At 37.8% G+C, this 25640-nt stretch overlaps 1 protein-coding gene across 3 annotated transcripts in view; it reads left to right on the top strand.

The window, feature by feature from the left end:
* LOC130239871 (collagen alpha-1(XIX) chain) overlaps positions 1 to 25640 on the top strand; it is a 278893-nt gene that overhangs the window by 192912 nt on the left and 60341 nt on the right. For all 3 annotated transcript variants that reach the window (XM_056471226.1, XM_056471224.1, XM_056471225.1), the window contains 8 exons: positions 1302 to 1391; positions 12161 to 12202; positions 12798 to 12875; positions 15042 to 15077; positions 15435 to 15479; positions 15688 to 15741; positions 17172 to 17213; positions 24000 to 24104. In XM_056471226.1, the coding sequence (XP_056327201.1) occupies positions 1302 to 1391; positions 12161 to 12202; positions 12798 to 12875; positions 15042 to 15077; positions 15435 to 15479; positions 15688 to 15741; positions 17172 to 17213; positions 24000 to 24104 (492 nt within the window). The remainder of the gene's footprint in view (positions 1 to 1301; positions 1392 to 12160; positions 12203 to 12797; positions 12876 to 15041; positions 15078 to 15434; positions 15480 to 15687; positions 15742 to 17171; positions 17214 to 23999; positions 24105 to 25640) is intronic.

Raw genomic sequence — 25640 nt, 5'->3', positions numbered from 1 at the left:
CCCCTTTTGCCTTCAGAAATCCTTCGTGGCATAGATTCAACAAGGTACTGAAAACATTCCTCAGAGATTTTGGTCCATATTGACATGATAGCATCACGCAGTTGCTGCAGATTTGCCTGAACTGTTGATACAAGGCAGGATGGATCCATGCTTTCATGTTGTTGACGTCAAATTCGAACTCTACCGAATGTCGCAGAAGAAATTAAGACTCATCAGACCAGGAAATGTTTTTCCAGTCTTCTATTGTCTAATTTTGGTGAGCCTGTGTGAATTGTAGCCTCAGTTTCCTGTTCTTAGCTGACGGGAGTGGCACCCGGTGAGGTCTTTTGCTGCTGTAGTCCATCCGCCTCAGGGTTGGACAAAGATGCTTTTCTGCATAACTAGGTGGTAACAAGTGGGTTTTGAGTTACTGTTGCCTTTCTATCAGCTGGATCCAGTCTGGCCATTCTCCTCAGACCTCTTGCATCTTCAAGGCATTTGCGCCCACAGAACTGCCACTCACTAGATATTTTCTCTTTTTCAGACCATTATTGGTAATCTCTAGAGATGGTTGTGCGTGAAAATCGCAGAAGATCAGCAGTTTGTGAAATAATCAGACCATCCTGTCTGGCACCAACAACCATGCCACGTTCAAAGTCACTTAAATCACCTTTCTTCCCCATTCTGATGCTCAGTTTGAACTGCAGCAGATGCATGGCTAAAGGCATTGAGTTGCTGCCATGTGATTGGCTAATTAGAAATGTGCATTAATGAGCAGTTGGACAGGGGTACCTAATAAAGTGGCCAGTGAGTGTATGTTGTTATATCATGTATATTATAATATACTGTGTGTATAGAATTGTTTTTGCTATTATTATATTTTCATATAATACTTAGGATTTTGTATGTGTATGAAAAAATCTATTTTAAATGCCCTCCAGTAATAATAATTAATATCAAATAAAGGATCAAATAATATTTATTTATTTAGACTGCTCTTATATTATAAAAGTCGAAATTGATTCAAAATAATGACAAATTGAGATTGCACAGCCATTACTGCGTCTATAATGAGGTGAGTGAGTTCAGCACGGAGAGCTCTTTTTTTACGCTGTTGTCTCACCGCTGAAGCTGTGTGAGGTGACTCCAGGTTGGTGGCATTTGGCCCAGATGTCTGTGATATTTACGTCCAGCTCTTGTTATGTATGTGCGTGTGAGGAGAGGCATGTGTGTGTGCATTTGTGCACTTCTCCACAACCTGTCAGATAACAAGCCGGAGGTGACAGCGCCTCTAAATGCCAGCTGTCGTTGTGTGTTTGCAGGGCGATGCAGGCGGAGCGCCTGGGCCAGCGGGACCCCCGGGCCTTAAGGGTGAGCCTGGTGAGCCCTGCTCTGCTGGACTTTGCGGAGGGGTAGGTACAAAACACCATTTATGCCTTCCTCTTTCACTTCACATTTAGTGGTGTCACAGTACTAGAATTCCAATAGTCTGTTCCAGTTGATCATTTCAAAACAGCACAGGTGCCTAAACAGACCTGAATTGATTCTTTAAAAAAAGGCCCACAAAACGATGTTGGCTGATATTAAAGAACAGCTAAATATATATTTATTTATTTATAAAATGTTTAACCATTAAATGTTTAATCAACAGTAAAAGTTACACATTTGACCTGATCCCAACATGGAAAACCAGCAACAATCAAGAATGCATTATTATATAATGTCATGGATTTACAATCAAAAAATGTCATTATAATGAAAGTCAATGGGGCAAAAACAGCCACGAACATAATGAAAGGGTAGTCAATTTGAACAGTACACAAGAGTTAACAATCAAATGCTGTTAAATGCTAATAAGTTTATGCAGAGCTAGTGTTTTTGCCATACTGATAAACTTCCGGTGACCTGTTATTGTGAATTTTATCCATTTTTACAGCATCAATGTTGTAATGTAATTAAAATACATTCAGTTGAATAGACTTTGGCATTCATTTAATTGTTCAAGCATAAAACGAGACAAAAATCTGTTTACTCGCACGCGCCTGTCAGAATTGGCACGCTAGCGCAGAAGCTCCATTGAATATATTGGGGTAAAATAAATGCTCATATTAAAAAGACATGGTGGGGGACATGTAATTTAATGCAGTGCTTTTTGTACAATCTGAGACCGACTTTATATCAGATATCACTCAGCCAGTGGAGATCGCTGAATTTTAAAGAAAACTGACCTCAAATCCGCCGATTTTTGCATTGGCATACAGTTGACCAGAAGCGCTTAACCTAGGTTGCTGGCAAATTCAAAGTCCTATTAGCATGCTTCGGCATATACCCTATACTCTGCTATGGTAAAACCACCATTAAAAATGCCATAGCCGTTACCGATGGAAGTCCCCAAATCTACATTTGACTTATTGAATAAAAATATTTCTAAGTTTATATGGCAGGGGAAACGGCCAAGAATTAGACTTAAAACCATACAATCATGTAAGAATAATGGGGGGTTGGGACTCCCCAACTTTCGTTTCTATTTCTGGTCGGCTCAAGCTAAGGCCTGTGATTTCTTGGATTAGAGACTGTTCGCATACTCAATGGGTTAATATTGAAAAGAGCCTAATATTGACAAATGGTCTCAAATGGACAAAGCTACCTGCATCAAATGTTCCATAATTATGCACTTAAATCATTTGAACAATTAGGAAATGAGTTTTTGCTCCCAAAATATAAATTGTTCACATACTTAAAACTCCGATATTTCCTCACAACATAGGAGGATTTAGAAAGAATTAAAAACCCTTCTACAATAGAACTCCACATAAGAGCAATAAAATAATTTCTAAAGGTTACTCAATATTCTTATCTAAGAATACAAATAACACCTTACAGATAAGGAGAAATGGGAGACTGAAATGAATAGAACAATTTCTCTGGAAACTTGCGAGGAAGTACATATTGTGACCAATTCTAATATCTGGAGGGAATTCAAATGGAAGGTTATAACTACATTTTTCAGAACTCCACAAATAATTTGAAAATGGAACCCTTCCTGCTCTAACAAGTGCTGGAGAAATTGTGGACAGAATATTAATAACCACACCCATATTCTGCAGTCATGTCCTAAATTAAGTAACTATTGGAAAGAGGTATTTATTGCCCTAATGGAAACCTACCATTTTGAATTTTCTGAAGATCCCATACTTGCTCTGCTAGGTGTATGCCCTGAGGGCTTCGATGGCAGATAAAAAATTTACTTATTACAAATCCTACTTGCTGCACATCCAAATGGCAAAATTCTGAACCTCCATCATATAATGCTTGGATTCAAAAAGTGTGGAAACTTTATGAAATGGAACAAATAATGTATGCATTATGACTTCAAAAAACATTTTGTCTAAAGAGATGGTCTCCTGTCATGCCTTTAATTCTTCAATAGTGAGCCTTACTGAACTCCATGAAGTATTGGTGAACAAGTTGAACATTTGTGAATCTATTATTATTCTTTTCTCTCTTTTATATGTCCTAAGGATGTTTTTTTGTTCTGTACATATATTTACAACCATTTTGGTAGCTAGAAATTGATGGTCTAACATGCAAAAAAAAAACTGTTACACTGTATTGTACACCATGCAATGTAGTATTCTCTAATAAAAATAAGTTTAAAAAATGCCATAGCTATGCATGTCCACCTAAATCACTCCAAGAAGATTAAATGGAGGCATTTCTTCTTCTTGAAGAGACCTCAACAATATCTTGTATTTGCCAAAATATTAAAACCAGTCTGAAACTGGTCACACATCTCAGTGTAAACACAGACTAATCTTTCCTTAATATTTGCAGAACATAGTTTGATTGGTTTTTGTGCATAACTCAGCTTTCAAAACTTTTATAACTTCCCTTAATACTTCACATCGCGAATGAAGTACCAAATACTAGATCTTGGCATGTTATACAAGTCAACAATATGTCAACAATATATAAAATCAGAATAAAAGTCTTTTCTTCTATATTGTGACAAATAATTAAATGAAATGGCTTCCAAAACAAAGTAGACTTGATTTTGTCTGTGAGGGATCGATTGGATGATTGAGTCACTGTGGATAGCTATTGGTCATCCTTAATGTGAGTGACAGTTTGTCCCGCCCTCATTCCAATAAAACGATCAGCAGCTTGAGGGAGGGGAACTTATTAAAGAGTGATCATTAATCTTCTATTAAAGATTAATAAACGTATATAAACAGATGTAATTATAGTACATTTTGATTTTCATGGGAACTTTAGGGAGATTTCATGCTGAAGTACCAGCTGAAATCTGACCTAAGAAAATATTTTTGTTTTGCGAGGGAATGGGATAAACTGCATATTAACTGTAATGGTGGCAAATGATCCAGAATGAAGCTTATAGACAGATGGGTGGTGGGCAGATAGAGGACTTGTTGATCAGTTGAATGATGGTTTGCAGGTCTGAAATCAATATACAGTACATGAAGTCATCAGTCGCTTTCATCACATCTGTTTTAGTAAGAGAGGACAGAGAAAATTACATGGTCAAATCAAAGTAATCGTACAAATATTATTATTAGTAGTAGTAGTAGTAGTGTTTTTTATTACTACTATTATTATTATTATTATTATTATTAGTTGTTGTAGTAGTAGTAGTAGTAGTGTTTTATTATTACTATTATTATTATTAGTAGTAGTATTAGTGTTTTTATTACTACTATTATTATTATTATTATTAGTAGTAGTAGTAGTAGTAGTAGTAGTAGTAGTAGTGTTTTATTATTACTATTATTATTAGTAGTAGTAGTATTAGTGTTTTTATTACTACTACTAATATTATTATTATTATTAGTAGTAGTAGTAGTAGTGTTTTATTATTACTATTATTATTATTAGTAGTAGTATTAGTGTTTTTATTACTACTACTATTATTATTATTATTAGTAGTAGTAGTAGTGATAGTAGTAGTAGTAGTGTTTTATTACTATTATTATTATTATTATTATTATTATTATAATTATTATTAGTTGTAGTAGTAGTAGTAGTATTAGTGTTTTATGATTGCTATTATTATTATTAGTAGTAGTAGTAGTAGTAGTAGTGTTTTAATATTACTATTATTATTAGTAGTAGTAGTAGTGTTATTATTATTATTGTTGTTATTATTGTTATTATTATTATTATTATTATTATTATTATTATTAGTTGTAGTAGTAGTAGTTTTAGTGTTTTATTATTGCTATTATTATTATTATTAGTAGTAGTAGTAATAGTAGTAGTAGTAGTGTTTTATTATTACTATTATTATTAGTATTATTATTATTATTATTATTAGTAGTAGTAGTAGTAGTAGTAGTAGTAGTAGTAGTAGTATCATCATTCACTTTTCCACTCAGTTCACCCTTGTTTACTTTCGTATCATGATTGCAAATGTCTGTTTACCTACCTGCTGTTGCTGCTTCTGCAATGCGAAAACTACTTGCTTATCTAATTCTTGCTGACTTCAAAAAAATCAATTTTCCATCAGTGGCATATAACAAATAATGCTTACTGTACGTCTTTCACACTGTCAGCTTCTAAAGTATCTCTTGCAAATCACACTGAGAAAAACAATTAAAATTTTCTGTAAATTATAACAAACTCCGGAAAACAAGACCATGCAATATTTAACAATGCAAAGGATGTGTCACGGATTGGTCAGGCTCTCACGATCCCCACTCACGAAGATCACCATCACCTGACTTCTAATGAGCACACAGCTGCATCACATTCACGAGCACCAGATAAAAGCACAGCACTCCAGTCGCTCATTGTCCGGGCTCGTCTCGACGAAAGCGGACAACTGAGCGACCACTCAGCGTAGTCATCCTCAGCTAAAACAAACGCTTTACTTACCTGTTCTCTTTGTATTCCTCCTAGTCTTCCTGGTCCACCCGAATCGTCCTGTCTTCCAGTCCTTCCAAGTCTGTGTCATCCTCTGTCAGCTGTATCTGGTGTGTGCTGTCCATCCTCGTGTATTCCTGTTACCCAGCCACGGAGGAAAAGACCCCAACATCATTCCTGATCCTCCTGGCTATCCTTCATGTGCTCCTTGTTGTCATTTAATAAACACCCTAACGTTTCCTTACCTCTGTCTCCTGTCCGCTTCATAACAGAAGCCCGGACCAATAACGACGACAACATGAGCACCCCCGATCACTTTCAAGAGCTGGTGGACCAGTTGAAGCGGATTCTACAGCCACCAGCTCCACTTTCCAACGCACCACCAGCACCGAGCACTTCCGCCTCCACAGTTTCTTCTTCGGCCCTTCCTTCCAGTCCCATGGCCCGACCAGCGCCCTACTCAGGCGGAGCGGGGGAGTGCAATGGTTTTCTGTTACAATGTTCCCTCATATTCGAAATGCAACCTTCTCTATATCCCACAGATAAGTCAAAGATCGCCTACATCGTATCACTACTCTCTGGGCCTGCACTTAAATGGGCTGAGACGATCTGGAACCAAGCCGGGCCGGTCATGAATTCCATCACTACCTTCACGGAGTATTTCAAAGAGGTGTTTGGACGTTCTGATGGGGAAGTAGCCGCTGGAGAGCAGCTGTATCATCTAAAGCAAGGTACTCTATCTACACAGGAATATGCTCTCCGGTTTCGCACTCTAGCAGCTGCAAGTGGATGGAATGAGAGATCGTTGTTGACCACGTACCGGCTCGGCTTGGAACCCACTCTCCGAATCCAGCTGGCCACATTAGATGATACTATGGGTCTGGAGAGATTCATCCAACATTCTCTCCGATGTTCCGATCGTCTCCGTTCCTATCAACAGGACACCATCACCCCCTCGTCTGCACTCCTCCAATCGCCTGAGTCAACAGCCTCTCCAGAACCAGAACCCATGATAATAGAGTCTGGAAGACTGACATCAGCGGAACGACAGAGGAGGCTGACCCGGGGTCTGTGTCTATACTGCGGTGTCAGTGGACACACCCGTATGGAGTGTCCCCTTCGTCCCATTCGGACTTCAGTGAGTGTATTCAGTACGAATATTGAACAATGTAAACCACTTACTACCACCGTACAAATAACTACTGCCTCTATTTCTCTCCTTGTCACAGCCCTCATCGACTCCGGGTCAGCAGGGAACTTCATCTCCCAATCCCTCTGTCGTCAACTCCACCTACGTACTGAGGCGTCCTCGCATATATACCAGATACAACCGATAACCCAGTGCACTCGATCTTCGACCCGTATCCATCGACAATGCGAAGACATCCTTCTTCAAGTGGGGTTGTTACATCAAGAGAGCTTCCCAGCTACCGCCGCATCGGCCATGGGACTGCGCGATCGACCTAGTTCCAGATGCCCAGTTGCCAAGAGGTAGGATCTACCCGCTCTCGCTTCCAGAGAATCAGGCAATGGAAGATTACATAAGGGAGGCTCTGAGTCAGGGGTACATACGTCACTCAAAATCACCAGCCGCCTCAAGCTTCTTCTTTGTGGCCAAGAAGGACGGAGGGCTGCGTCCATGCATCGACTACAGGGTCCTAAATAACGGTACAGTAAAATACCGATATCCCCTTCCTCTGGTACCAGCCGCTTTGGAACAGCTCCGAGAAGCTAAAGTCTTCACTAAATTGGACCTCCGCAGCGCGTATAATCTGATAAGAATACGTGAGGGGGACCAATGGAAGACAGCATTCGTGACCCCTACTGGCCACTATGAATATGAGGTCATGCCTTACGGTCTGGTCAACGCCCCCTCCGTATTCCAAAACTTCATTCATGAAGTCCTCCGGGAGTTTCTTCACCACTTTGTAATAGTGTACATAGATGACATCCTCATTTACTCCCGGAGTGAGGCCGAACATCGCCAACACGTTGCGGAGGTCCTACACACATTGAGAGAACATCACCTCTACCTCAAAGCGGAGAAATGCTCATTCCACCAGAAGTCGATTCATTTCTTGGGATACATCATTGACCAAACCGGTATACGTATGGATGGGAAGAAAATTGAGGCTGTTCTATCCTGGTCAGAACCCACTTCCATTAAGGAGCTCCAGAGGTTTCTTGGGTTTGCTAACTTTTATAGACGGTTTATCAAGGACTACAGCAGGATTACATCACCTCTCACTAATCTCCTCAAGGGTAAACCCAAAGGACTGGAGTGGACCAAAGAAGCAGCCGCAGCCTTCCGCCTTCTTAAGAAGGAGTTCACAAGGGCCCCACTCCTGACTCATCCTGACCCAAATCTTCCTTTCGTGGTGGAAGTGGACGCATCCACCACCGGCGTCGGGGCAGTATTATCCCAACATCATGATACACCGCCCCGACTGCATCCCTGTGCCTATTTCTCTCGGAAGTTGAGCCCGGCGGAGCAGAATTACAGCATAGGAGACAGGGAGCTTCTAGCAATCAAGCTAGCCTTGGAGGAGTGGCGTCACTGGTTGGAGGGAGCCAAACATCCGTTCCAGGTGATCACAGATCACAAAAACCTCCAATATATCAAAGAGGCCAAGAGACTATGTCCACGTCAAGCCAGATGGTCACTTTTCTTCTCACGTTTTGATTTCTCCATTTCCTATCGTCCAGGACCCAAGAATCTAAGAGCAGACGCTCTCTCTCGTTTACACGAGCATCACGATCATGAAGAACTCCCAACGAAGATTCTTCCCGAACACATCTCCATTTGTCCGATCACCTGGAACGCTCCTCCAGTCGTTGCCACTCCGGAAGCCCCTGCTCCGCCGGGATGCCCTCCTCATCGGCAGTTCATACCACCTGAACACCGGGTAGATCTGATCCACTCCTTACATACCTCGCTAGGCACTGGACATCCAGGGATCAACAATACTCTCTCGCTAGTATCCCAACGATTCTGGTGGCCAAACATGGCAAGGGATGTGAGGCAATATGTTCAGGGCTGTAAGGACTGTGCCCAATCCAAGAGCCCACGTCATCTACCCGCTGGAAAGCTCCATCCCTTGCCGATTCCGAACCGTCCCTGGTCACACCTAGGAGTGGACTTTATCACTGACCTTCCCTCGTCAGAAGGTAATACCTGTATTCTAGTCATCGTAGATAGATTCTCAAAGTTTGTCAAACTAATCCCTCTGAAAGGTCTTCCCACAGCCTTTGAAACAGCCGACAATATCTTTAATCAAGTCTTCAGGTCATTTGGTATTCCAGAAGATATTGTGTCGGACAGAGGTCCACAGTTCATCTCACGTCTATGGAAAGCCTTCTTCAAGCTCCTAGGTGTGGCCGTCAGCCTCTCTTCTGGATATCATCCCCAAACCAACGGGCAGACAGAGAGGAAGATTCAGGAGGTGGGACGGTTCCTGAGGACCTTCTGCAGTGGTCACCAGAGCTCCTGGAGCCAGTATTTGGGCTGGGCAGAATATGCCCAAAATTCACTGCGGCAACCCTCCACCGGACTCACGCCATTCCAGTGCGTCCTGGGCTTCCAACCACCGCTCTTTCCCTGGGATGGCGAACCATCTGATGTCCCCGCAGTGGATCACTGGTTCCGGGAGAGCGAGAGAGTCTGGGACGAGGCTCATCAACATCTGCAGAGGGCAGTCCGTCGAAGCAAGGTAACCGCCGATAGAAGAAGGTCTGAAGAACCCAGATACACACCCGGACAAAAGGTGTGGCTATCCACCCGGGACATACGCATGCGACTGCCCTCTCGCAAGTTAAGTCCCCGATTTGTTGGTCCCTTCACCATCGTGGAACAGGTTAACCCCGTCACCTACAAACTACAATTACCCTCTCACTACCGTATTCACCCTACATTCCACGTATCACTCCTGAAACCCTATCACGATCCTGTTCTTCCCTCCACAGAGCCTGACCACGAAGAGGAACCCCCTCCTCCACTGCTCCTAGAAGAAGGAGCCGTCTACGCAGTGAAGGAGATCTTGCGTTCCCGACGTCGTGGTGGCCAGTTGGAGTACCTGGTGGACTGGGAAGGGTACGGCCCCGAAGAAAGGACATGGGTTCCCAGAGCTGATATTCTCGATCCTAGTCTCATGGTGGAGTTTCATGAGAGCCACCCTGAGTTCCCAGCGCCTAGAGGCAGAGGGAGACCACCACGGCGTCGGAGGTGTCGGCCCTCAGGAGCGGGCCCTGGGGAGGGGGGTACTGTCACGGATTGGTCAGGCTCTCACGATCCCCACTCACGAAGATCACCATCACCTGACTTCTAATGAGCACACAGCTGCATCACATTCACGAGCACCAGATAAAAGCACAGCACTCCAGTCGCTCATTGTCCGGGCTCGTCTCGACGAAAGCGGACAACTGAGCGACCACTCAGCGTAGTCATCCTCAGCTAAAACAAACGCTTTACTTACCTGTTCTCTTTGTATTCCTCCTAGTCTTCCTGGTCCACCCGAATCGTCCTGTCTTCCAGTCCTTCCAAGTCTGTGTCATCCTCTGTCAGCTGTATCTGGTGTGTGCTGTCCATCCTCGTGTATTCCTGTTACCCAGCCACGGAGGAAAAGACCCCAACATCATTCCTGATCCTCCTGGCTATCCTTCATGTGCTCCTTGTTGTCATTTAATAAACACCCTAACGTTTCCTTACCTCTGTCTCCTGTCCGCTTCATAACAGGATGCTGCTGTGAGGTTGTACCTTGTCAAGCTACAAGCTATTCATTTGAAGAAATTGGGGGGAAAAAGCTTCTTACCGTTTTATGTTTTTATAGCAGTGAACTATCCTGGCATGTCAAAATTTCCACAGTTCAAAATACATGGGATTTTTGCAGATTTTAACCATGATGGACTAAAAGTTTAGCATTTACACTTTTTTTATGCTCTTGTGCCGAGTTCAGACTGCACGATTTTGAAAGTAGTGGTGTCACAGATGTTTTCATACTGCATGACTATATGGGGTAGCATTCCGTCGCTGCTGTGTTTACACTGTACGATGGATCGGCGACAGAGGGTGACTTTAAAATAGGAAGAATCACTGAAAATGTATCGGTCCACAAACTACGTCTCACAACCAAACAGACACGAGAAGTGACAATGTGATGTTGCGTAGTATATCTTTTGTTATTAACTAGCCTACATAATTAGAAATAAGCCTTTAGTGGGGTAGATATATAATTTACTTATTTTGCTCACCTGGCTTTTTTCTTTTTCGATCCGGTTGTGGTATTGCTCACATGACACCTCAAACAGACAAGGGAGCTGCTGCCAAATTTCCACTAGTTTTTCCTCCATTTCTTTGCTCCAAAGAGACTGGAAAGAAGCCCCTTTAACTTCTCCCCCGACCTCCCGCTGGCCTGCAGATACTAGTGAATGCTGCTCTCTCATTGGCTGTAGGTAATCAACGATGTTATTTTCAATCAGATCACATTTCACACGGCATGATTTGAATCGCAGACAGGTCCAGATATATAGCATGCCAAATATCTGGCGACTTATTGGTGATTCTCTCAGATCGTGTCTTTGATAGTTCACACTGTGTGATTGTCACTCACGTGAACGAGCGCTGATTTACCTGTGATTTCAGGCATTTGTCGACGATTTCTCAAAACTTGTCAGTGAGTCAAAATCGGGGCTGAATTCATGCAGTCTGAACTTGCCATTAAAGAGTTTAAAGCATTTAGATGCAATCAATTTGACTATTCGTTTCTTAAAAAAAATGTATTGAACTATTTCAACAGTAAAGTCTTTGCAGTGTTATTTTATAGTACAGTTTCTTTCAATTTCTGTACCTGAATACAATTTGACTACCTTGAAAACTATAAAGTACTGTTTATTTCACTTTTATATTTGCTGTATTGCATTTAGCAATGCTTGTAATTTGTTAATTACATTCCATGCACAATTTGTTCCCCTACAGAATCATGCCAATCAATTGAAATTAATCAATTGTTTCCAAATCGATATATTCAAGTCATCTGGTGAAATTGTATTTTTATTGCAATATATATTGCAGAAATACAAAAAAATCGAAATGTCAGATTTTTCTAATATCTTGCAGCCCTAATAACGATATATATCAATTCAGATATATACTGTATATTGCAGACTACTATTCCCATTTGATTTTCTCAGACCATCACTTGGGTTGGTTGTTTGTTTGTTTATTTATATTTCTAACACTGAATCTTATGTAACTTCCTAGAACATGACATTTAATTGAGTTTGTATTTTATCTCCTGTGCATAAGGAGGAGGTTGCGTCTGGTCTGCGGGGTTTACGGGGCCCTAAGGTAGGTCGCAGAAAGATTTTTTTAGTTTAGTTTTGTGAAGTTTGTGAAGAAACATACCCAATATATTTACCTGTGCTCTGCTTCATTATGTCTTAAAGTCTACATTTTTATAGTGTGAAATGCATTGCGAGTAGCTAAACTCATCTGTGACATGCTGCTGATTACCACAGAAAATCATTTTGACTCATTTTTAGAGTTCAAAACAAGGCTAAAATAGCATACTTACAGGTTCAAACTGAGTTACAAGTTGAAATTTTCTGTGGTAATACTCGCATTGAACCCCGACCATTCCTTTAAGCCAGTTACATGCTGTCATAAATGATTTGCTTCTGGAGAATGCTTCATTAAAGCTCTTATTTTACTGCTGTGTGAGCATCTGTTTGTGAGGGTTTAATTTTAAGTATATTACTACATGATGTTTGTGATGTTGCTATGGCAACAAATTCATTTTAAACCACAGTAATTATTCAGCCAAGCTTTATTGCATAAACTGGCACCACTTGATAACTGTGTTTTGTGAGTTTTAGGCTTGATGCTCAACCCTGAGTTAATTTAGTTTGGCTGGATGAATTTTTCACGGGTTTCTCTCTGCTAGGGTGAACGAGGTGTACCAGGAGTACCTGGAGACGCTGGAGAGAAAGGTGAACCTGGTTTTGGCATCACTGGACCTCCAGTAAGTATTCTATTTGTGTATTTTAACATCACCGTCTCTTGCAAACTCCCAAGATTATTCCCTTGTCTAGAAAGTCTCTGTAAAGTTTCAGCTCAAAACATGTCAACAATCTTTAATTACACTTTGAATTACACTTTTACCTGGTGCTTTAAGGCGCAAGATGTGTTGGGCCCAATTTGGTGCTTTTTTCAGACCAGCGCAACCCTAATTTTCATGTTTTGGGCCACATAGTTTAAATAACAAATCAGTTTTCACTACATTGTGGACTCATGGGTGTGCTGGTCTATAAAGGAGGTGTGAAGCAATACACAAATATATTTACATATGAAAAAAAAGGATTCAAGTTTTACAAAAAAAATATTATTTACTATCATTTATTACTTATTATTATTTAAAATTATTATTTATGATTTACTTTTCAGTTTATTCATGAAAATGTGCATTTTAATTATTATTAGTATTATTATTTATTATATGCATATTTATATTTGTTTTAATAAAAATAAGTTTAATTATTTAAAAATATTTTTTTGAGTTGTCTGCATCACCATATGGGGCATAAGAATAGGACGTGTGTTTGTATATAACTCAGTTTTTTGACCACACTTGGTTATTTTGTTTATTTATTAGTTTGCTGTAAATTAGAACTGAATTTAGAAATAGTTTTGAAACTAATCTTTGCGCTTAACGAAATTAAATATGTAGGCTAATGAATGTCGTCAGTGGAGTGCATACAACACCATTTCCTTATTCACGAATGTAAAGGAGTAAAGTAAAGAGAAAGTAAAGAGGCCGAATGGAGGAGGTTTGATCTTCATACTCGCACATATGGTCTGTTTCGCTGTTTTCTCGCTTGTGAAGTGTTCAGTTTTTCCCCAAAGTCCACCATGTAAATAGCAAATGTGCCATGGTGTGACGCAACTGACTCTTAAAGGGAATGGGAGAAGAGACTCTGATTGGTTTATTGCTCAAAGCACACCCCTAACTCATTAAGAGAATAAGCACAACCCTGTTAGACCAGAGCATATTTTTCCATCCTTAAATTAGCAAAAGTGGATTCGAACATGCCCTTAATGCTTTTGCGCCATGCTATTTAGACTTTGCACCTAGACCATTAAAAAAAAAACAGAGCCCTCAGTTTTTGTGTGTTAGTTTAAATACAAATCCCTCACCCCGCCTACTTTCCAGAAGAGGGTGGTGCCATTACAGCTTGTCGCTTCATTATTCTGACAACTACAAACAAACCATCTGATGATCTGTGACATGAGTGTTTTTTCCCACATTAGCTGTCAAATATAAGGTTATGTCATACACATACACAGAAATGTAGAAATTGTATGTGAATCAGTGTATTAGAACCGTGAATCAGAATGCCTTGGACTTGTAGACAACACACTACTAATGTAACTCACCCAGCCAACCCCCCCCCCCCCCCCCCCCCCCCCCCCCCCCAAAAACTGGATTTATTTAAATGTATGGTATTGTGATGTGTACATTCCTGCAAGAAAGCTTAAGTTCAGAAACAATGCTTTCCGGTACAGAGAATAACTTTCTTGGATGTTTTTTTTTTTTTTTGCTCATTTGGCTCAAACTAATTCATACTCAAACAGCGAGATTATACATTAAAGGAAGAAGAAAATGAAAAAAGCACAATAGGACCCCGTTATAGGGGAAAGTTCACCCAAAAAAGATGGATCTGTCATCGTTTACTCACTTTCAGACTTTCTTTTGTGGCACACAATAGAAAATAACCTGAAATTTCAGGCTGTTCCAGGCACAGAAATATGGTACGGCTTCAAAAGACTTGGCACATAGTTTACAAGCCAAGTGAACAACTTGAAGCTTGACAGAGGTTTTATTCTGTTCGACAGAGTGATACTGGTTTGGAATGACTCAAATGCTTACTGAAAGGAAGAAGTAAACGATGATTTAATTATGCAATAGTTTGGGCTGAACTCCAGGAAAAGTTAACTTTTCACCAGAAACACATAGCGCAGTCTGTTTTATCATGATTCTGCATCCCACATACAGCACTGTTCCCACAGACAACCACAGAGTTCACACTGTAAAGAAGCCTCGCAAGTGGATTCAGGTTTTGGAATTTTAATAAATGCATATCAGGCAGTTTTTTTTCATTAATATATACATATATTTTTATTTCTATAGGGTCTAACGGGACCTAAAGGGGAACCAGGAAATCAGGTAAAGGATTAATACAATACAATACACACTGTGAAAAATGCATTGTTCCACTCAATTCATTCATGTTGTCCTGACACAAAACAGTTAAGTTAACGTAAGAAATTTAAGTGGATTAAACATAAACCAATAAAATAATCTCAAGAATTGTGTTTCAGCTCATTTTAAATAAGTAGTTTGAATAAGCAGCAAAGATCATTTTTTGAGCGCAATACAATAAATAGAACAATAAATAGATCGAGCACAGCAGTTAAATGTCATTGTGCATAAGATAGTACACAATGTTAAATATAGAAACAATAAAAATCTGGATTTTGTTAAATGTGTTGAAAAAATTTAATTTACATGTTACTTATATAGGGTTCTCGGGGACCTCAAGGACCCATTGGAGTACCAGGAATTGAGGTAAGAAGTGTTTTTATATTTACCTGCATGGAATTGAGCCTATAATAGCATGTATATTTAAATACTAATCAAAATAAATATCAATAAATTTATAATATTGAGTTATATTTTAGATAATATATAATTATTGTTAAGAAATAGATTTAATTTTAAAACTATAAATACACAGAGTATTCTTATATTCATATATGTTTTTGTTTTCTGAAAGGGACCTCCAGGCCCACAAGGAAGACCAGGACTTCCTGGACCTCCTGGAGAACCGGTTCGTAATGCATTTTACTGACATACTTATTTTAGTAAATATACAACTTCATTTTTCCTCCACTAATGAAAATAATATACAGCATTGGCTTTGCACTCCATAAGAAGGATGTAATGTTTCCAACGATATCTCACAACAATTCATAACCTTTTAATGTAGTGCCTAATTCGTATACATTATTACAATCTCTTTCATACAATTTAGCATGATTTGCTTATCCCACAATGATGGTTGGGTTTAGGGGTGGGGTTTGGTGCCATGCCTCCTTTTAAAATTCATACATTTTTGTACAATTTGAAATCGATATGAATTCGTACGAATTAGCCACTAAACTGATAAATCGTAAAGTTGTTTCCTCATGAGATCACGCTGAACAAATCATAGTTCAGGATGCACATGATCTGTTTATTAATTGCAAAACCTTCATCTACATCATCAATAAAGATGCAAGCAATTTTAACGTATCCACACTCAGGAGGGGACATACAGTAGAGCTCAATTCAATAATCACATGCAGTTTTTGTGCCTGTGCAATCTGAGAGCAGTCTCATTCTTTTCACCTCTTCCTGGACAGAAAACCCCGTTAAAATACTCGTCAAAACAGTTGAGAAAGAAAACTTATACATAACATTATATTCGTTCCATGCATTTAAAAGTGTTTAAAGGGGCCACAGCTATTATTAAAATCGCTATAATATGAATTTGGATGTAATAAAACTACTCAGTGTTGATTTCCATTTTTAAAAGTTACATTTACCTGAAAAATTTTAAACACTATTTATTTAATATGTGTCTTAGTTGTATTTATTTGTGCTATTACTTTTATTATTTTAATACTGACTGTTGGCTTGTCTTTAATGATGTTTAACAATTTAGATTACGTGTTTCTGTAAATACTCCTATCCATCACTCAGAAACTGTCAGAGGTGGCACCGACTTTAAGGCATCACACAAGATTTGGGCCAGATGTAAAATGTAGTATTTAGCCCAGATGTTAAAAATTTATATGTAGGCCACGTAAGTTATCCTGTCTTGATCCACATTTAAAATACATTAATATGATTTGAGTAAAGAAAAAAATTCTACCAATCAGTTCGCTTTGAGAAAAACCATGCCCATAGTGTGCAATGGGTTTATCAAATTAATTGAAATCATGACACACCAGGTTGGCCCAATTTGGTCCAGTTCGGACCCAGTTATGGGTTACTTGGCTGAGACATGACCCAGATATGGTCCATGTTTGGCCGTTGACTTGGTCCAGTCATGTACTGTAATTCACTGCAGCATGTGGGCCAAGCAAAAGCAAATTGTTCGGGCCAGAGAAATTTTGCTGTGTGGGTTGTGATCAGTTGCACCTCTACTTCTGTTTGCATTGCATTTCATCTAATGCTGGATCTAATGCTTTTCTAAATTGTATTTCCTTTTTTCAGACAGCACTACCAATGGTTGGAGACATGGGGACGTTAATGAAGGTACAGTTTCATCCAGCTATCTGCCCTTTTGTGCAATTACTTCTACTGCAGTTTAGTTGATGAAGAGCATTAGAAAGTGTGAATTATAATAATCACTTAAATAAATCAATAAAATGGTGAGTTTACAGTTAGGCCACATGCACCCAAAAAGTTTCCTTTCATATCAGCGAGACTTTTGCTGTCTTTGAAACCTGACATTTCAAACCACAAAAAATGTATTTAAAACTCTGTTCCCTTCAGTCAGATTGTGCGTGGATCTTAAGACAGATCTAACCCTTTGTTACCTTGAGCAAGCATCTGTTTTTTTCTTCCTCTGTGAAACTTTCTTTTCAGAGACTCTGCCTTTCCTCCAAAATACCTCCGTAACAAGACACAAATGACAGACTGTAGCCAGAGGGAATATAAAGCCAATTTTTATATCCGAAATCGAACTTTTTAAGGGCTGCGTTATGAATTATTACATTGTCTGATCTATTGCTCTCTTTGAAACTCCTTGCATTCATGTATATTCAGCACTTAGAAAAAGAAACTTCCTTTCATCTCTCACTCCTCGCTCTCCTTTTAATTCGGGCTTGTAAGTACTTTCTGTTCTGTCTTCCTCTTCCACCATTCTTCATGTCTCTGTTTGGGCATCTAGTACTCGTATCTTTGCAACCAAAGGAGCGCCTGACAAGATAAACGACCATTTGCTCAAATACTACTGATGCGGTGAGATTCTGAGGAGTGAACTGTCAGACACAACAACAGCTATTTAGGGTAGCTAATGCGCTGTAATGAGTTCATCTGGATTTGATATGCCTTCGTACACAGAGAAGAGGAAACGTGTCAAAACACACAGTTCTTCAGTGTCACATGAGCAAGCAAACTCATTGTCATGTTATATATACTGAAAAAAAAGTTGATTTAGATTTTTTTTTTAAGGTAAGTAGTTGCAAACAATTTATATGGGCTGAATTTAAACAAACTAACTAAGTTGAACATTACCAAATTTAATTTGTTTGTTTAAATTCAACCCATATAAATTGTTTGCAACTACTTATCTTACAAAAATGTAGTAAATCCAATGAATCTTTTTTTTTCAGTGTACATTAGATATAATGGTAAATGGCGTACAGAGCAAATACCAACACAGGCTGATTGAAAATGTGTACATTGACCTACATTTTTTGAAGCCGCAAAAAAACTTGCTTGAGCATATGTTTGACTTGAGTTTCTAGGTAAAATGAACACTACCAGGGCAGTATGATGACAACTTTTGTTCCTTTTCACATTAATCCAGTTATAGGGACGTATTATCGATGAATATGTTTGGTTCACCAATCTACCTCCGTATGAATAATTATTCTGGTGTGGTTAGTTTGCTCGATAGCTCACTTTGTACATTGTTGTACTTGTGATGCGGAGCATAAAAAGGTACTACTCCAGTGACAAGGGTTTATATCTTCTTTGGTACAACATTGTTCCGTTTTTTTCTGAGAGTGTAGGGGATCTGTTCGACAGTCACCACCTTCTTGTGGATGTTTACGAGAAGGTGGTTAGGATAAGGCTTAGATTAAGGTTAAGTTATTTGAAACATACAACAAACCTTACCATAAGTAATGTATTTCATATTCACAAAAAACTTGTGGGGCGGCGCAATGGGTAGCATGTTCGCCTCACAGCAAGAAGGTCGCTGGTTTGAGCCTCAGCTGGATCAGTTGGCATTTCTGAGTGGAGTTTGCATGTTCTCCCCGCGTTTGCGGGGGTTTCCTCCGGGTGCTCCGGTTTGCTCCACAAGTCCAAAGACATGCGATACAGGTGAATTGGGTAAGCTAAATTGTCCGTAGTGTATGTGTGTGAATGAGTGTGTATGGATGTTTCCCAGGGATGGGTTGCAGCTGGAAGGGCATCCGCTGCGTAAAAACATGTGCTGGATAAGTTGGCAGTTCATTCCGCTGTGGTGACCCCGGATTAATAAATGGACTAAGCCGAAAATGTGTAACATAACGTACCCAGAACAATGTGTTTCGCATTTTTGCACTATTTTAGGCTGAGGCACGTCTCCAATGAGCCTAGTTTGGCAAACAGATTTTTGTTTTAACCACTATATGTGCAGAACCTAACCTCTACACTTTAGAAATATCGGTTAATTAATATCTGTTTCCATATTTTGGGATTCACAAGTGTTTTCCATTTGTTTATGGTTGTTAATTGCATTATGGGACCTTGACCTCTGTTGTTGACTTTGGATGTTGAAAATTAACTGTACAGTTTTACAAAGTGACATTTTAGTAGTTTGAAATAATATCATGAATGAAAAATATATATATAAGAAATGAAGTATATATAAGAAATGATGTATATAAAAGAAATGATGTATATATAAGAAATAATGTATATAGTTGAAGTCAGAATTATTAGCCCCTGAATTATTAGCCCCCCTGTTTTATTTTTTTTCCCAAATTTCTGTTTAACGAAGAGGAGTTTTTCAGCACATTTTTAAACTTTAATAGTTTTAATAACTCATTTCTAATAACTGATTTATTTTATATTTGCCATGATGACAGTAAATAATATTTACTAGATATTTTTCAAGACACTTCTATACAGCTTAAAGTGACATTTAAAGGCTTAACTAGGTTAATAAGGTTAACTAGGCAGGTTAGGGTAATTAGGCAAGTTATTGTATAACGATGGATTGTTCTGTAGACTATTGGAAACAAATATAGCTTAAAGGGGCTAATAATTTTGACCTTAAAATGGTGTTTAAAAAATGTAAAACTGCTTTTATTCTAGTCAAAAGAAAACAAATAAGACTTTCTCCAGAAGAAAAAAATATTATCAGACATACTGTGAAAATTCCCTTGATCTGTTAAACATCATTTGGGAAATATTTAAAAAAAGAAAAGAAAAAAATCAAAGGCAGGCTAATAATTCTGACTTTAACTGTAGATAAATATATAAAATAGATTATAGGTCTGTAAAATAACAGAATGTGCAGGCTGTACGACACACTGTAAACTATTCAAATGTTAATAAAAGTCACTTTTTGAACTTCAAGGTAAAAAGTTGTGGAATAAAGATCAGAGCTTCGTAATGCAATTCAAAAGCATAAATAAACAGTGAAAAATAAAAAAATGAACAACAAAATACGCAGAACTGCTAATTTACAGATCATTTTTACATTGTGATTTTTATATGACTTAATTTTAATGAATAAATATAATCAGTACTTGAAATAATTTCAAATGTTGTTAAAAAATTTTAAACTGGAAAATTATAAAATGAAATGCTGTTTTGGTGTTCTCAACCAGTGTCACAACCACAGAGAAACAAAAATCAGATAAATGCTAATCTTTTGATCCTGAATAAATACTTACGCAACTGTTTTTAGCATTGATATTAATAATTGTTGAGCAGCAAATCATCATATATGATTTCAAAAGGATCATGTTATAATGAAAACGGGAGATATTATGCTGAACAGATTTCAACAAAAATTGATTATTTAAATAGTCAAATTAAAAGCAAGAAGAAAAAAGTCCATTACTACACTGTAAAAAATCCTGGTTGCCTTAATTTTTTAAGTGAAATCAAATAATGCTTATGAGTCCATTGAACTAATATTATGTTAAACTGACTTAAAACAGCTTGCATAACGTATAAAATTAAGCTAGAACATGATTAACTTAGTTTAATAAGTTACAATGACCTAAAACATAAGCTGTCAGGACTAATTCATCATTTAATTTTTCACAGTGTAGTAATTCTTTCCATAAAGTTCATTATTTAAAGTTATTGAATAAGTTTAGAAAACTGTTGTATGATTTGATGGGGAAAACAGGATAATTAGAATTAGAATCAGAAAGAGCTTTATTGCCAGGTATGTTCACACATACGAGGAATTTGTTTTCGTGACAGAGCTTCTACAGTGCAACAAGATTACAGAGACAGGACAAAAAACAGATAATAAATATATTTAAAAAAATAATAAAGATAGAAGTAGTGAGTGCAAATATACAGATTGACAAGTGTATGTACATGTTTATTACTATATACAACGTTATATGTGCAGCTGTTATGTGCAAATTGGCATGTAAAGTGTGTTGTTAATAAGTGTATATGTGTATAAAAGTGTATGGCAAGTAGTGATGTTGGTTCCACAATTATTATCATCAAGTGTTCATGAGATGGATTGCCTGAGGGAAGAAACTGTTTCTGTGTCGGGCTGTTCTGGTGTGCAGTGCTCTGTAGCGTCGACCAGAAGGTAAAAGTTCAAAGAGACAGTGTGCTGGGTGTGAGGGGTCCAGAGTGATTTTGGCAGCCCTTTTGCTCACTCTGGATAAGTACAGTTCTTGGGGAGTAGGAAGGGTTGTACCAGTGATTCGCTCAGCAGTCCGAACTATTCGACGTAGTCTTTGGAGGTCATATTTAGTAGCTGAGCTAAACCAGACAGTTATTGATGTGCAGATGAATGATTCAATGATGAGGGGGAAAATTGTTTAAGCATACTTTACAATTATTATTATTATTATTTTTTAATTCATTGTATTGTTACTCTGTCATTTAATTCACCTTCAAACACAGTTTTAATTGTTGGACTGAATGAATTTAAATTAATTGACGCTATCTGTTTAAAGGGGCTCTGATGCACTCTTTTACAGCAAAATTCAAAAATGTCAAAGCACTCAGCAAGTCTTTGTTCCCCCCATCGAAACCATTTTGAATTTTTAAATGTGTACACATTTCCCCTTTTCTGCTCTAATGTTAAACATCCCCTCCTGCACCGGTCACATGCAATTTGCTAATTGTCAGTCTTGCACAAAGAACACAAATATAAATGCTCTTCCTGAATCGTCCTGCACTTATTGAGCGTGTCGGACTAATGCACCAGTAAATTGCTACCTTCGGAGAGACGTCGTGCGCCAAAAGTGCATCCAATGTGAAATGTCAACGCAATCCCTGCGACCCATTACAGTAAACCTTTGATTACAGTTCACAGGTATACAGTTGCACTCTTAAAGAGAAGAAGCCCAGAGTCTCAAAACAGCTTTTGAAAGCACCTTCGCTTTTGCTTTTCCTGTTTCTTTCTATATCATTGGGCAAATGTGTTGAGGTGGATGCATCAGACTAGCCAGGTTAAATCCAGGAAAAAAGGTTTTGAGGGGGGAAAAAAAAGCATGTACTTCCCTAATGCATGCATTTTATCAAGTTGTTTGTATCTCTGGGCCTGACCTTTAGCTTTTTTAGTAATGTGCAAAGCTCAATTGCCGAGCCATATGTGTCTCTGAAAGCTGGTAAAAGCATATATCCAGATGGCCAGACATGAATCTTACACTGATTATGCAATAAAGGTCAGCTCTACAGTAGCTGATGAATGTGTGCAGCGCATATAAGGACACTGGAGTGTTTTTTGAGTCTTTCTACAGAAAAGGTGGGGTAAACTGTGCCATATTTTACTACAGTTGTCCTATAGGAAGAATGAAAAATGTATTCTCTTAATGTATGACTTTGTTTCATTTATGACTGTTCATAGAAATACCACTTGTCAGAATCAAAATAGGATAATTAAGGAATTAACAGATTAATGCCAATAGCTGGAAGGTATTTAAAAATCTATATAATACTCTCACACACACACACACACACACACACACACACACACACACACACACACACACACACACACACACAGGTACATAAAACTTTTGAATTATGCTTAAAAACTGCTCTTTTACTCTTAATAACAGTGATTAATTGAGGTTGTTTTCTACCTATAATCACCACTGTATACTGCATATACAGTTGACGTCAGAATTATTAGCCCCTCTTTGAATTATTATTATTTTTTTTTATATTTCCCAAATGATGTTTAACAGAGCAAGGAAATTTTCACAGTATGTCTGATAATATTTTTTCTTCTGGAGAAAGTCTTATTTGTTTTATTTAGGCTAGAATAAAAGCAGTTTTACATTTTTTTAAAACCATTTTAAGGTCAAAATTATTAGCCCCTTTAAGCTATATTTTTTAGATAGTCTACAGAACAAACCATCAGTATACAGTAACTTGCCTAATTAACCTAACCTGCCTAGTTAACCTAATTAACCTAGTTAAGCCTTTAAATGTCACTTTAAGCTGTATATAAGTGTCTTGAAAAACATATAGTAAATATTATTTACTGTCATCATGGCAAAGATAAAATAAATCAGTTATTAGAGATGAGTTATTAAAACTATTGTTTAGAAATGTGTTGAAAAAATCTTCTCTCCGTTAAACAGAAATTGGGGAGAAAAATAAACAGCAGGGCTATGTAATAATTTTGACTTCAACTGTATAATAATTTTAAGAAAATGCTTAATTTCAATACATTATGGCTAGTCAGTACAATAATTAACTTTTTTATATTGGCAATTCATTTACTTAAAAGGGAAGTAAACTATTGTCTTAAAAGAAACAAGTTAACTTTACTTAACTAAATTAGTAGACTAGGTAGACTTAACTTAATTTTCATGAATATGCACTTTTATTTGTAAAAGTAAAAGGTTTAATCATTTTTTATGTCAACTAATTGCTTTTTACAGTGTGATTGAAATTATGTTGGATTTACAATTTTAATATGCAACATTTTAAGAATATAAAAAGGGGTTTCATTTTATCTGCATCATTGAATAACAGGTACACAACGAGTCTTTTCTAAATATGTGGACCTTATACAACATTCAGTATCCAAGGCTCCTCCGAACAGGAGAGAGGAAAGGAGAGAAAGTTGGATTTCTGCATCTTACATTGTGTGTATGATTTTGGCAGAACGCCTGCAGTGTGTGTCAGACCAGAGTACCAGGATTACCAGGGCAGAAAGGAGAAAAAGGTTCCTCTGGAGTGTCAGGTATCCCAGGAATGGATGGAGAAAAGGTACAAATGGCTGCAACACACATTTAATCTCCTCACTAATTAATATGCCTTTCCGCCACCTGAGATCATGTAGCGTTATATATAGTAAGTAAAGAAGTAAGTAATGTGTATTTATATAGCGCATTTATTGTGTTTGGCCAAACCCAAAGCACTTCACAATCATGAGGATGGTCTCACCACACCACCACTAGTGTGCAGCATCCACTTGTATGATGTGACGGCAGCCACAGAACAATGGTGCCAGTGCGCTCACCACACACCAGCTGTAGGTGGAGTGTAGATAGATAGATAGATAGATAGATAGATAGATAGATAGATAGATAGATAGATAGATAGATAGATAGATAGATAGATAGATAGATAGATAGATAGATAGATAGATAGATAGATAGATAGATAGATAGATAGATATGAAATGACAACATAAGTACATTTACATTAGGCAATACTGCAGTTCAGTTGTTTGAAATGCAAGTGTATAAATACAATGTTTTTAAGACATACTTTTTATGAAGCTGATAAAGTATCACATAATTCTAAAAAGAAGTCTATCATTATATTAAATCTAATTCTGCTGATGCTAGAAATGCTCTCAGAACTTTTCTGAAATACAAATAAGAACATAAAGTGTCCCATTATACTAGTTTATAAATTTCTGATTTGGTTCTGGAGGTCTCCTACAATAGCTTTGCGTCTATCCAAGGCCAAAAAACACTTTCATTTTGTTATAACACACACAGAAGCATCACACCATTTATCACAATATCTGAAATAGTTTGTTTAAACATTCAGCCTCTCTAAAATCCTCCATTTCCGAACACCTACTTTGCTCTGATTGGTCAGACGGCCCAGTCGTGTTGTGATTGGTCTACTGAGACCAAACATACATTGCCATATCTGAATTTCAGCCACATTCACAACCACATAACTGATGATGATTTGTGTGTGTGATTTGTTCTACATGTAAAAAAGCCCTAGTCAATATTCTATCTATCTATCTATCTATCTATCTATCTATCTATCTATCTATCTATCTATCTATCTATCTATCTATCTGTCTGTCTGTCTGTCTGTCTGTCTGTCTGTCTGTCTGTCTGTCTGTCTGTCTGTCTGTCTGTCTGTCTGTCTGTCTGTCTGTCTGTCTGTCTGTCTGTCTGTCTGTCTGTCTGTCTGTCTTACATTTTGTAAGAAGCATAGATTATTTTTAATATTAAAACATGAATAAAAATAATAAGTATAAATATTAATAATAATCATTTATGTTTTATTGTTCCACTATAGAATGATATTTACAGCAAAATATTCAATTTGATAGGTGTCTTTCATATTGTCCCACAGTGTCATTATAGAATAGTGTACATTGTTTTATAATTATAGTTTGTATAATAAACACAAAAGCTACTTTCCTTGATAGTTAGTTACTTTTATAATGATGCACTTCAATTACTAACTCACTTTTCATTTATGAGAAGTAACTATAACTAATTATTTTTTAAACCCTGCCAAAGTGAAGTAAATGTGCCAGAATTGTTTCTT

Source organism: Danio aesculapii, chromosome 13 (assembly GCF_903798145.1).
Source record: "Danio aesculapii chromosome 13, fDanAes4.1, whole genome shotgun sequence".
Lineage (NCBI taxonomy): Eukaryota > Metazoa > Chordata > Actinopteri > Cypriniformes > Danionidae > Danio > Danio aesculapii.
The sequence above is the reverse complement of the archived record's forward strand: the minus strand, read 5'-3'. Positions and strand labels throughout refer to the sequence as shown.